The sequence below is a fragment of the Astatotilapia calliptera genome, chromosome 14 (assembly GCF_900246225.1).
Source record: "Astatotilapia calliptera chromosome 14, fAstCal1.2, whole genome shotgun sequence".
Lineage (NCBI taxonomy): Eukaryota > Metazoa > Chordata > Actinopteri > Cichliformes > Cichlidae > Astatotilapia > Astatotilapia calliptera.
Window position 1 is genome coordinate 24,622,272 of NC_039315.1, and position 13,451 is coordinate 24,635,722.

The following is a 13,451-nucleotide window of genomic DNA, read 5'->3' on the forward strand; positions in this document are numbered from 1 at the left end:
GTGGGCAGCTAGAAATCACTGGTGGGCAACATGAGTGAGGAGAAAACTGGAGCAGCCAAGCAGGGAGCTGCAGGTTGCTGGTTTGAGTCTCTGTTCAGATGCTGGTGTCTCCTCTCTCTGAGATGTCTGCAAACTGTCCCAGATAAAACAATAAGGATAATAAACAAACACGTGACTAAAATAACAATTATGACTCTGATGCGTTTCATGTGTAGCAGGATGGCCTCTATACAGCAGTCGCTGCAAGCATCCACATCGCCACACTTACTATTCTTTAAGCAGGCGTGCTGGGCTCCTCCTAAGGAAAGTTTGAAACTTCATTTCCTTCATGCTGGTGAACTTTTTACCAAATATTTTCATCAAAGCTTCTCCATCACTGACAGGGATTGTTTGGATCTTCACACTCATCTCCACCAACCCTAAAAAATGAGTCTCACTTTGCTCATATAATGCCAGGAGTGTCTCCATATTCCACAAAAGTCTATGCAAACATGTAACAGTATCCCATATTCATAGAAATATTATTGATATTATAACAAAAGCTGTCACCAACACAATTGTCCCAAGTGCTTTTTTTATTAGTTATTGCAAATGCTTGACTGCAGTTCTTGCTAGATGACAAAACCACTTATTAGGTTTAGAAGGAAATGACTTTTTCTACATGAGGTAAAGTTGGAGAGCTGTTTCCCCAAACTAAATGAAATCATCATTTGAAAAACTACAATCTGTATTTACTCTGAACATCTGTGTTAACATTTGAAATTGGAAACATGTAAGTGTAACAAACATGTTAAAACATAAGAAATCGGGAAGGGGCATGTATAGGAATTTCTTTTACTTATGAATTAATCACATTATTTTATTGTATGATACCTTGGTGCCACTGGATTTTAACAAAGGTCTGTTATGCAGAAATAACAGATTGTGTACTTACCTCACTAAAATAAAGGCATTTGCAATTGCATAGATTAATATTCATGCTTCATGGAATTAACTGCATAGATCATATTCATAGATGTAATATGCTTCACAGAACATGCCGTATTTCTCCAAATTATAGCCCAGACATATAATATTCAAAATTAATTTGTACCCCAGGTGTTTAAAAGAACCAGGTTGCTATATGTGGCCCGCTGAATAATTGGGGACGTATGATTATGAAAACAATTATTAAGCACTGATGTTCTAACACTACCCAATACAATATTAAATCAATTCAAAAATATTTTACTTGATCCCACAATTAAAAAAAACCCCCCCCAAAAAAACCCCAAAACTTAGGTGCAGCAACAGTGGGTATTTTCACACATACTAGTGGGATACAGCAGTACTTTGTTTTATTTTTTAACATCTGCCATTTCAATATTTTAGAAAAAGCTAGCATTGACTAATTTTTAAACTTAAAACAAGCAGTCAGACAATCATGCACAGGCCTGGACTGGGACAACATTTCAGGCTTTTATTTTGGTGTGACACCCTGGGGAACTTCAGCTACTTTCTGTCAGAGACCGTTGGCAACACTGATGGTTTCATGAGACACCCTCCCTCTCTCAGACACACTTGCCCCGCCCCGTGAGCGAGTATCTTAATCATCAGTAAGTAGGAGAGACTTTCTATCCAATCAGAGGTGAGGAAGGCGGGACCTGCCCCTACTTACTGATGAGTAAGATACTCTTTAAGCACACATCAATAAATACAGTTAATAATTCAAACTCTCAGAGCAGTCTTTGTTTTTTACTGAACGTTTCGCGTTGGCTTTATTTGTTTTGCTGCTGAAAAATCTCCCTACAGCTGGAGTTCATGATGCTGCTGTGTCCCAGTGTTTCCCCGCAGTGCGAACAGCTGAGCGGATTATGAAGCAGATACGGGAGCAAAGCGGTATCTGCATGACAGAACAAGCGACTACTGCCGCGCACATTTTTAAATTCAAGCAAACATGCTTCAGAGCTTTTTCAGAAAGTTCTGGTGCTGCTAAAACAAAGCCGCCAGTTACAGCTGGGAGAAAGCTTTCAGTGAGCTCTCCGGGATGATGAGCTAAAGTGAAGATCAATGGGGAGAAGCAGACGGATGCAACAGCTGTTTTTTAAGAGTTTTAAAACACGACTGTTGGGAATAATCTGCCCAACAGTCGTGTTTGATGGCAATGAGGCATGTTGTATAGAGCGCTTTGAGTACTCCGGGAGAGTAGAAAAGCGCTACATAAGAATCAGTCCATTTACCAGTGTTCATAGAATCTCAAAGACATAGGCTACCGGATTTAAGTTTGTTTACCTGCTTTATGTGTTGACCCAGAAACAGAGCCACCACAACTTAAGGATTGCCGCTCTCATTTCTCAAAAAAAAGAATAATTAAAAATCGTCTGACGTCCATTTTCTTTTCCATCAAGGCAGGAAAGTAGTTTGCAAAGACCGCGATTGTAATTATTGGGGTGTCCAAATTCATGGGCTGCATCCTCCCGGGGACGCATTTGTAGACCGATTACGTCACAGTGACGCGCCGAAGGCTGACCAATGCGTCCTCCTTTTCCCCGAAGGATTTGAAGGATGGGTCGGGTGTGTCCTTCATGGCCCACCATATCCCAGAATTCATAGCGCGGCCCAGCCAAACTCCAGTTTCCGGCAATGGCAGCCACTACTAAGTTTTAAAATTACTCTTATTATTCTTTCTGGGTCATATAATAAACTTTTAACATATTTTCAGGCGAGAATGTGGGTGTGTAAACTTCAAATATCTGCTCGGTTTATCAAGATATCACATATTCGCAAAAGTGCTTCGACGTTTTCGGAGACGTCTGTTACCCAACAGCTCGATAGCTAGCCGGGAGCTCGAGAACGGCACAACTCCCGGCACATCATTTTCAGATCACCGCTGTCTTTCGCTACTCAGGTTAAACGTAGGTTTATATCCGGCCTACCCGACCTTCTGAGGACCCGGCCCACATAGCTCGCGAAGGCCGGGTCCTCAGGAGGATTCAGCCCATGAATTTGGACACGACCTCAGTGTTCCGATTACCAGTCCGGGACTGGTCATGCATGCTGACTGATAAAAAGCGCACCACGAACACATTTCATTGCAACTTACCAGCAGTTGTCTAGACGGTTAACAGACAGCAACAGATTCAAAGTTTCATTTCAAGTAATGGTGCATTACACAGACCTAAGCAATACAAGTAAAGTGTAATAGCTCATCACTTCAAAAATTACCATTTGCATGGGCTATTATATATTATTCACCCTGTGTAAATAGATTACCTTCACTTCTGTGGTTCGATCGGGTTCGATGGAAGCCGAAAAAAAAGACCCAGAATTTTCTTGCAGTCCCACTCAGTCAAAAAGCGCGGTCTGGCGCATGCGCAACATAAGACTCACGGTTTGGGGGTATATTTTACTGCATTTTTTAATGTAATGTTGTTACTCTTAAGAAAAGGGTATAATAAACCCATTACTTTATAATTCCTTGGCTGAGTGCAATAATAGAGTAAATTTTATATGATTTGCATAGATTATATATACCTTTCTCCAAAATAGCTTTTATCAGTGCAGCTCGTCAGATTGACAGGAAACGAGTAGCTTTTATTGTCGTAAGGACAAACGTCCCTGATGCTGTTGACTTACATCATCGCTCTCAGAGCAAAACGGCAAACAAAGTTGTAATTATGCAGTATGTACAACACAAACAGAGAACGATGTGCTGTAGTTCATTCATTTTAACAGCTCTCTAACATTTTTTACTTGTTTCTGAGAAAGAAATTGATTTTGTCATACTAAGATTTTATACACAACATATTTAATGCACAACAAAGAATGAAATAAGCAAATCAAACATTTTCTGCTGACGCTGCGAGAAATTAAAAGCCAAGTCTGATTTTTTGGAAGTATAATTTGTTCGTAATCTACTATTAGAAATTATATGTGAGCGACTTTTAACCAAAAATCACATGAATAGATGCTCTAGGTAGAAAATACATCACGCAGAATTGTTGGCTGTGACAGCGGTGTGTAATACTGCGCTTCAAAATAACCCAAACACATGCTGCATCATATTAATGAATAATCAATTTTTCCACATCACTGCATAATTTTGCACACAAGACACATCGGTAAAAACAACTTGGACATTTCTTAATTTGCCCGGTGGGCCGATGGTGATTTTTCGCTTTTATGGGCCGATGATTTTTATTTTTTGTGATGGTATAAACAATGAAAGGTGGTGAATTGGCCAGATGCTGGTGGTGGCTATGGCAGAGCTTCCACAGAGGCCAGCAGGTGGATGAGGGAAGGGGAGGCAGGGGGAGGAGAGACCTGAGACAGCTGTAAAAGCTGCTGGTCATGATATCGGTTTGGTTATCTGGTGACAGGAGGAGATGTCCTTACTGAATCATCAGAGCTGGACAGGTGATGGAGAAACAGGTTCACCTTTTAGGTGACATGAATGAGTTGAATTTATAAACTGTTTCTGAGAGACAAATAACACCAGGATGCTTTTCTAAGTAGCTGACAGCTGATAACTGTGCAGAGGCGGGTCTAGCAAAGTTTTGCCAGGGGGGCCAGGTGGGGCATTAACAGGGAAACGGGGGCACAAAGAAATACTTTTCTTTCTTATTCTCATTTCAAATGTCTAGCTTTTAATAAATAATTATCTGAATCTTATAACCAAAGTTTTTATCTGATGTAAAATCTATAGAAATCATACATATACCAACAAGACTGTACATCACTGTCACAACAGCGTCTTTATGGCTTTTCCTGTAATACTTGGTGGGCCGGTCTCTAGTCAAAATGCCCGGGCCGATTTTTTGTCATAGTCCAGCCCTAAATGCTGAGAGTCCTTAGCTGTATACATTTTCATTTACATTTGATAAATTCTAAAAATGTATCATTTTTTGAAAAGTAGAATTGACTTGTGCGGGTTAAAACGAGTTAGTGAATATAAAATTCCTCTAAACTGACCAATAAATTTGAATTGATAGAAGTTGATTTGTGGTTTGGATTACTAACATCAGCCATTACTAACACATCAGTCTTTGCCAAGCAAAACACTGAAATCCATCTTTAGCAAAGACAAAAAGTGTAGCAGTTTCTAAACCTTCAACTAACTCGGGTGTATAATTTCTAAAGATTTGCGCTATTTTGAGAAATGACAAATTTCCAGAGTACAGACAATATAGCAGGGATGCTGTTCTCCACAGATACAACATAACAAAACTGAGAGATTGCCAGTGATTCCCACTTCTAATCTACATAAACACTCATTCGTAGCTTGAGGTATCTCATGAGGATTTCACTATGTAGTGTGTGGGCTTTTGCTGACAAAGCTTATGACCCAGCATAAATACAACATGCGTGCACCCTCCCACACACACACACACACACACACACACACACACACACACACACACACACACACACACACACACACACACACACCTGTGCAAAAGTAGGACACCGTCTTGCGCTCAGAGTTATGGATGTGTCATCACTTGCTGCTTATGGGGCAGCTGCAGGGAAAACAAAAACAAAGCAGAGACAATAAACAGAGAAAAAAAGGCTCAAAATGTGCAAACTAATTAATGGATCATAGAAACAGGGCCACATTTTAAGCTCACAAGATATTTTAGTCCACAGTCCTGATATTGTAATCTGGCAGTTCTTAAGTTACTTGGACGGCCCTAAATATTTCACATAGATCAGTAATGTATGTGCCTTCATGGGACACAGCTGCAAAAACTCCTGTGGGCTGACTGCTAGAGCATTTTCAGTTTACCTTGACCCAAAGAGAGAGCCAGAAGTGATACGTCGTTTAACTGCCCCTGAAGTTTTAAAATACCCGTCATTACTCACCATTAAATCAAACCCAGAGTGTTGTAATTGTAATTGATGTTCAAATCCTGACAGTGTTGTTTGCGTGGATGTGTGGATGCGAAACTTAATGTATTTTCTGATTTTTCTGCGAAGTGAACTGCCAATTTGTTTGAGCTGGGTGTTTTATGACACAACAGGATTCAGGTTTCAGTATAAAATGTATGTACTTAGATGTTGGGAAAGTTAAATCATCTGACAGAAGCTTCGGTGAAACAATGGGACAGTTTTTGAACCAACATGTCTACCTGACTTAATGCAACAGATGTTGAAACCTCACTGTTTTTGTTTCGTTTTGTTTTTCTTGTTCTTTTTTGTTTGTTTGCTTCTTGCTTTTGGTTGTTGTATTTTTGTATTTGTTGTTATAAAATGCAAAATCTAATAAATACTTGAAATTTGAAATGTATGTACTTATGCACTGTATGTATTTGTAAAAAACAACAATGTGATATTTACACACACACACACACACACACACACACACACACACACACACACACACACACACACACACACACACACACACACAAAAGACAGTCTGGAGCAGAATGCTCCATTTACCTCTGTTTGATACCCCTCATCGAATTACTGACAAGCACACAACAATAACACCTTACAACACACACACACACACACAGTCACACACACACAATTGGATGTGCTGCGATCAAACACACAAAGATTTATAAATTCTGTCTCTTCTCAGCTTTGTTTAGCCTCAGCCTGCTCCTTTGCGGTCATTTTCTTTCTCCTGATCCCAGTTTCTCCACACCTCCCTCATTTCATTCATCCATCCTCTTCTCATTCTCTTTGATTTGTAGCTGCCTTTTCAGTTCGATGGATCATGTGCTAGGGGATTTCGGAAAACTGTTACTTTATGTCAGCAAATACTGTATAATCCTGACTTGCACATTTTTTATGTATGCTGCAACATCCATTTAATTTTCTAGTTACAAGCTTTATAAGCCAAAATTTCTCATTCATTCTGGTTTCAGGATGTGGCTTGGTGATAGGATATCTCACCCTTTTACCCAGTGTTGGGTACAACTAGTGCTAGTTGTACCCAACACTGAAAGCCTTTGAGACAAATAAGTAAAAAAAAACGGATGTAGTAAAAGACAAAAAAGAGAGGAAAAGAAAAAAAATGAAATGGCTCAGAGAGGATCGTGGCTAGAGTGTTAGAGAGGGAATAATAGCTTTGCTGCACTGACATTAAAGGTGCAGGAAGGAACCTTAGAAGTGTGTGACAGGTGAGCAGCAGTGAGAGACGGTGAGTGAGACAGGTAGAGTGGGAGCTAGAGAGAGAGCGCAACCGAGAGCGAGTGGGAGTGAGTGAGAGAGAGGCTGTCTGCTGCACCACATCTCTTTCAGTTCCCCTGAAGGTGCGCTTTTGGTAAATGTGGCTTCCCTGCTGAGAAAAAACAACAAAAAAATAAAAATAAAGAGAAGCCGGAGGAGCTCAAAACGAGCAGAGCGTCCAAAAACTGAGAACAAACATCAGTTAACGAGGGAGTCGGAAGAGTGGGGGGAGAAAAGAGAGGGGGAAACTGGGGCACGGGCACATTAGTAACACGCATTAACAAAGGACCACCGAGGAGAAGAAGTGAGGAGACGCAGGGGGGTGGGGGGTGCTGATGGCAAAAAAGTGCGATGGGGCACAGTGACAGCACCTGAGAGTGACTCCTCTGCTTTGTTTTGTCTGTCCTTGCTGCCCTGTCTCCTTATCCCTTTCCTGACCCTGTCCCCTCCTCCTCCTCCTCCTCCCTCGCGCTCTCTCGCACATGCTATCGCTCGCTCTCTCTTCCCACAGTCAGACCAGGGAGAGCGCAGCGCCTGGGTCGCATCTCCATCTCTCTTGTTTCTCTTTCGCTCCTCTGCCATCCTGCTGCACCCTCTCCACCTCCACTTATTGTCATTCTGCAGCTGAAACCCTGTTAGGAAAAACAAAAATCCCCCGGCTCTGCATCAGAGGCAAGACACAGGAGAAGGAAAAACCAGCGGGGGAAATAGATTGGGGATCCCTCACAGAACTGAGGAGTCTTTGTTCTTCTCTAGCTTTTGATGACTGACCTGTTCTGCTGACTCTCCTCTGAAAGGAAATACTTAAAATGGGACACTTGATTTGAGCACAGAAGGAAAAAAAAAAGAGGAAAAGCTTTTCTTTCTTCCTTTTTTCTTCTTGCCGGTTTATCTTGCTTCACAGAACAAAGTGGTGCACATGGAGAGGGAGCATTTGCGAGAGAGCGACTGAAGACTGAAGTCCATTTACGAGGAAAATAAAAGCGAGAGACGAGGAGAACCCGAACAGAGACTGAGCTGAAGAGTCAAACAGAGGCTCCTTTCCCCTCCTCACTCCTTGTCCCGTCTGTAGTTTTCCTCTTCGCTCCCCCGACTGAAGCCCAGCCATGCAGGTGTCCATCGCCTGTACGGACCACAACCTGAAGAGGGGCAATGGGGACCACAGCAAGCAGAGCGCCACCAGCCCCAATGTGGTCAACCAGGCCAGGGCCAAGTTCCGTACCGTGGCCATCATCGCACGAAGCTTCGGCTCCTTCACGCCACGCCACATCTCACTCAAGGAGTCGACGGGAAAACACACTGGCATGAAGTACAGGTGTGTTAGAGTATGTGTGAATAATGTGCAGTGCACTAAAGCGAGGGGCACCAATACTTTGTTTTCTTGTGTGTCCATCTCATTTATCCCAATATTTTTCTGTTATACTTACCTACAAAAATGCCCTCATATCAGTGGAGATGTGTCTATATTCTTTAATCAGTTTCAGTGTTGACGTGACATTTGATCATGTGTTTTTAGCAAATGTTTTTTTTCTCCAAAATAGGGACCCAAAGTTTTCAGATAAAGACTCTTTAGATGCATCAGCTCTTATTTAAAAAACAACAACAACAAAAATGATTGTTATCTATATCTGTAGTGACTTTCTCTGCCTTTAATCGGAAGCACCTTCTGCCAAACCTGTGTTATATTTGCTGTGAGCTTGCGCTACACTTTTAAAAATTGTGATCTGCAGACTCCAGACTGATCATTAAGTCGTGCAGAAGCTGCTCAGCCTGACGGGACTCGTAAATATAAACGCCGTCGTCTACGTGCCGGGAGATTACCGACAGCTCCCTCGGGTTCATTGCCTGTTCTGTCCGTTGCTCTGACTGCCTCGCTCCTTACAGTTCATTTACACTTTCTTTATGTCTCACACATCGTCTCGCACACATCTTTAAACCTCTCCGTCTTCCTCTCAAATGCTGAAATTCTCATGTCTCAGAAAGCCATGAATGGAAGCAGAGTCTTCTTGCTCCTGCCTCTCTCCCACACACCTAAACACTTTTCTGTCTCCTCTTCTCTCGGCCTCTCTGTGGTGTGCAGAGACAGCTCTGCAGTGTGGGCAGAGCGTCTGAGTTGGATTTGACCTCAGCAGTATTGCTGCTCAGCTGACTTGTGTGTTTGACTCTCATCGCCCGGAGCTTCGAATCTTATGTAAAATATGGTGGCATCGCTTCATTTCCGAATCTCTGCGGATGACGGCGAAATCGAGCTGAAAAGCACGTGTCAGAGGGTCTGAAATGACTGCTGGTTTCTGTGCACGTAGCGATGAGACGGTGATGCACTGCGTTCTATTAAATAAAGCTGTTTTTATAAAAGTCAACACTGTGCCAAAGCAGAAACTCGATCTGGCAGCGATTTTGCTGCAGCTGGTAAGTGTGTGGCAGCTGAAGCCAAATCAAAAATCTGCAAATGTGGCTACTTTTCATGCTCTGATGGTGATGAAAATGGTAATCGATGGAGAAAAACATTTTTCCACTTCCAACTTTGAGCAAAAGTGCACGTTTTTTTTTTTCTTCTTCATTTATTTCTTTTCATTTTTTCGGATGGAAAGTGTGAAGGTATTGAACCATTGTTAGTATGAGTGATTTTATTCAACTTCAGCAAACATCAGTTGACAGCTCAGAGTTACAGTTTACTGTGAGGGCGTCTGGATGCCTTGTTGATTACTTGTGACATGGGTGCGTTTGCTTTGCACATTGAAAGGTAACTGAAGTCTTCCTCACTCCTTTTTTATTGGCCAGAGCTGCAGAGAACACACAAACTGATTATCAACAAAACATAGTGGCTGTACTAAATATTCTCTAATGCTTAATGATGTTCGGAATAACGATGTGATGATTTATCCTCTAGTCTATTAATCGTCATTCTTTATCCTGGATATGTTGGCTTGGAAAATTGTAAAACTTTTCAGGCTAAGAGCTTCATTACATACTCACTGGAATATGAACTTGTCTAGACGCCGGGTTATGTAAGTGGGTCGTGATACTGCATGACCAGTAACTAGAGACAGGTGATACGTCACCCTGTGATGAACACCTGTGACGCACCTGAAGTCAAATTTGCAGAGCTACACTTGGCAAGGAAACTGTGTTATTAACATGAAGAGCCAAAGGAGTCTAAAAACATTATCCCACTTAAACTTTACAGTCATAAACCGCCACAGAGATCATCCCAGCGTTGTTTACCATAGTGCCGCGTCAGCGCTTTGATGATGTGAATTTAGACGCTCGCAGTAAGCTTTGGGAAGATCAGCGATTCACCTCACAGTGGGGGTCAAACGAGTATTGATTGAGCCGCCTTGAAAACAGACGTGGTTGGCAATAGCGCTGACATTACTGTGATGTCAGTAATTACAAGCACTGCAAATGAATTGCAGTCATTCCTTACTGATCATCAAATGAAGTAAACTAAAAAAGACAATCCCAACATGTTGAGGTGATGTGGAGAGCTTACTGTTGTGGGTTTACTGTTAACGTTCTTCTGCTGCTGATGTGGGAAGAAAACAAGCAACAAGCAGACAGTTGGCTACAGTGATGCCATGAGAGTAGTGTTGTGTGTGTGCCAGGATGTTACAGCTTTAGTCGTGCTTGTGTCAGCACAAATATGCCCACAGTTCAGGCAGAGTGTGTCTGTGTATATATAATATATAGAGCAGCTTAACAATTTAGTTTTTCCAGTTCAACTTTAAATGGAGCTCTGTACACATCTGCACACACTCCCTTAAACATGGCTCCCTGTACAGGAGAGTGAGCCATATGCCAGCACAGTCATCCTGTCAGTTTGTCTTCAAGCTTTCAGTTGACAGACGGTGGTGAAAACATGACTTGTGACAATAGACGAGGACAGGCTAGAGTTTCTTCTCACTGCTGCACAGAAACAATGAGCAGAAAGATGGAGAGAAAAGAGGAGAGAGATGGAAACGAAAAGAGACTGAGAGACGATACCAGCGCGAGTGCTAATCGTTCCACGCAGCATTGTCTTCTCCTGACAGTAATGCTGATGGACAGTATGGGAGGAGATAGTCCCACACTGTCCATCTCTACCACTCTTTCCCATCTCTCTCTCTGCTTCTTTTCGTTTCAGGAAGTGAACCCGGGGTTGCGCACACCATCTGCTCTGGCACTGCAGTGTAGGTGAAAGCATGACAACAGGAGAGGTGTTTCATTCTCTGCGTGCACCTGTGCGTGTGTGTATGTGCTCCTCACAGCACAATAATACACACACACTCTGCTGCCGCTGCAGCACAGGCCTGCAGTGTTTATTCCCTTTAAATACAAAGTTATTTGTTTTGTGCCTCGAACCACAAAATAAATAATCATAAACGTCTTTGTGAATTGTGGTGAAAAAAAAAAAGTCAAAAAACGATCAAACTAGCACAATGCGGCTTCTGTTTGTTTTGTACAGCGCACCCACTGGGCATGTCCGCCTTTGTAAAAGATCGACGTAACCACTGTGATGTCAACTGTTTTGAAGCCGCTGCCTTTTGTGCTCATTTTGAAGCTAAATACGATGATATTTGGATGAGAGGCTCGAGCTCGGGAGTGATCCGCTGATGCTAAACCAAGATGTGATGGGAAGGTTGTAATTTACTGTTAGAAGTAATTTACTGCAAAAAGCAAAATGTTTGACTTTTATTACAAGAACCAAGGGAATGAGGGAAGTACACCAATAAATATGTCATTACTACTCATAGAGATCAAAACTTTTTTTGCCCCTACAAGACTGTGAACAGAATTATTTCTATTCTGTTGGGATTTACTTGCTTTCATAGCTATCCTCAAGCTGGTATTTGGGGAACTTCAGTTTTTGGCTCATTGTTTTTAAGGTTGAAGTTGAATCTTGGACAGGTGAAAATTTAGAGAGGGTTTGTAGTGATAGCAGTAATTTAATTGTTGTCATATTCAGTTAGGACTTGTACAGAAGTGCATCAATACTTGCCTTATTAATTCATTAGCTGATGGAATATGTTGTCGTCGTGCCGTATGCAAGTCTGACTGAGTAGAAATCATTGGAATCATTTTTGAATGATTTCAGACACGGGAACATGACTGACTTTGGAGACAGAAAAGGAACTCTAAACATGGAGACAAGAGATAAACATAAAGACAAGGCTGACTAAATGTGGGACACAGGCATGGATGACATTAGATGATTAGATGACAAAATGAAGACGAGAAAACACAATATTACACAAAGCAGAAACACAACTAAAAGAACCAGAACCAGGAATATAAAATAAATATAAAATAAATCAGAATCTAAAGAGTCTAAATACATAAACACAGAGTCACAGACCCAGGACCATATAAATATAAATATGAAAAAGTAGGAGAGATTTGTAACTTTTGATTTAAAAGAAATAAATGTGTATGTGGTTGTGAAAAGAAAGGTACGCTTTTGTTTAAAACATATTGTGAAATGTCAGGTATAGCATTATGTCCACTGGCAGGTGACGTGACTAACACTGAATATCTCTTCTTCGTGGCACCTGTTAGTGGGTGGGTGCAGGTGAACATTTCATCCTCAAAGTTGATGTGTTAAAAGCAGTGAAAATGGGTGAGTGTGAGGATTTGATTGAGTTTGACAAGGACCAAATTATGATGGTTAGACTGGGTCAATCTGCAATGGTCTGTATCAAAAGTGGTCCAAGGAAGAAACAGAGGTGAATCAGCAACAGGGTAATAGGAAGCCAAGGTTCATCGATGCATGTGGTGAGTGAAGGCTGGCCCGTGTGCTCCGATCTAACAGACAAATTACTGTAGCTCGCATGGTTGATGCTGGTTCTCATTTAAAGTTGTCAGAGAGCAGATAAGGAGCTGCATAGCCTCAGACCTGTTGGGGTGCCCGTGCAGTCCAATTCAGAATTACCAACAATGGGCATGTGAGCTTCAGGACTGAGCCACAGAGCAATGGAAGTAGGTGGCTTGGTTTGATCCTGCTTTCTTTTACGTGGATAGCTGGGTGAATGTGCATCACCTACCTGGGGAACACCTGGTACCTGAATGCATAAAAATAGTTCAGGAATGGTTTAAGAGAACAGCAATGAGTTTGAGGCAATTTCCCAGATCTCCATCCAATCAGGCATCTGTGGGATGTGCTGATCCATGGAGTCCCCACCTCACAACTTACAGGACTTAAAGGATCTGTAGCTAACATCTTGGTACCAGATCACAGCACACCTTCAAAGTGTAATGCCTAATTAGTGTATGATAAGCAATCATATAAGATGAATTTGATGTTAAAAAAGAGGCAG

The 13,451-nt window shown here is 41.8% G+C and overlaps 1 protein-coding gene across 2 annotated transcripts in view; it reads left to right on the plus strand.

Annotated features, from left to right (window-relative positions):
- kcnab1a (potassium voltage-gated channel subfamily A regulatory beta subunit 1a) overlaps positions 1–13,451 on the plus strand; it is a 136,079-nt gene that overhangs the window by 46,752 nt on the left and 75,876 nt on the right. Inside the window, exon 1 of one of the 2 annotated variants that reach the window (XM_026191254.1) lies at positions 7,643–8,473. The exons of the other annotated variant lie outside the window; for it this stretch is intronic. Coding sequence (XP_026047039.1) covers positions 8,265–8,473 — 209 coding nt within the window. The 5' untranslated portion in view covers positions 7,643–8,264. Of the gene's footprint in view, positions 1–7,642; positions 8,474–13,451 lie in introns of those variants that run through there. 2 annotated transcript variants of the gene reach the window in all.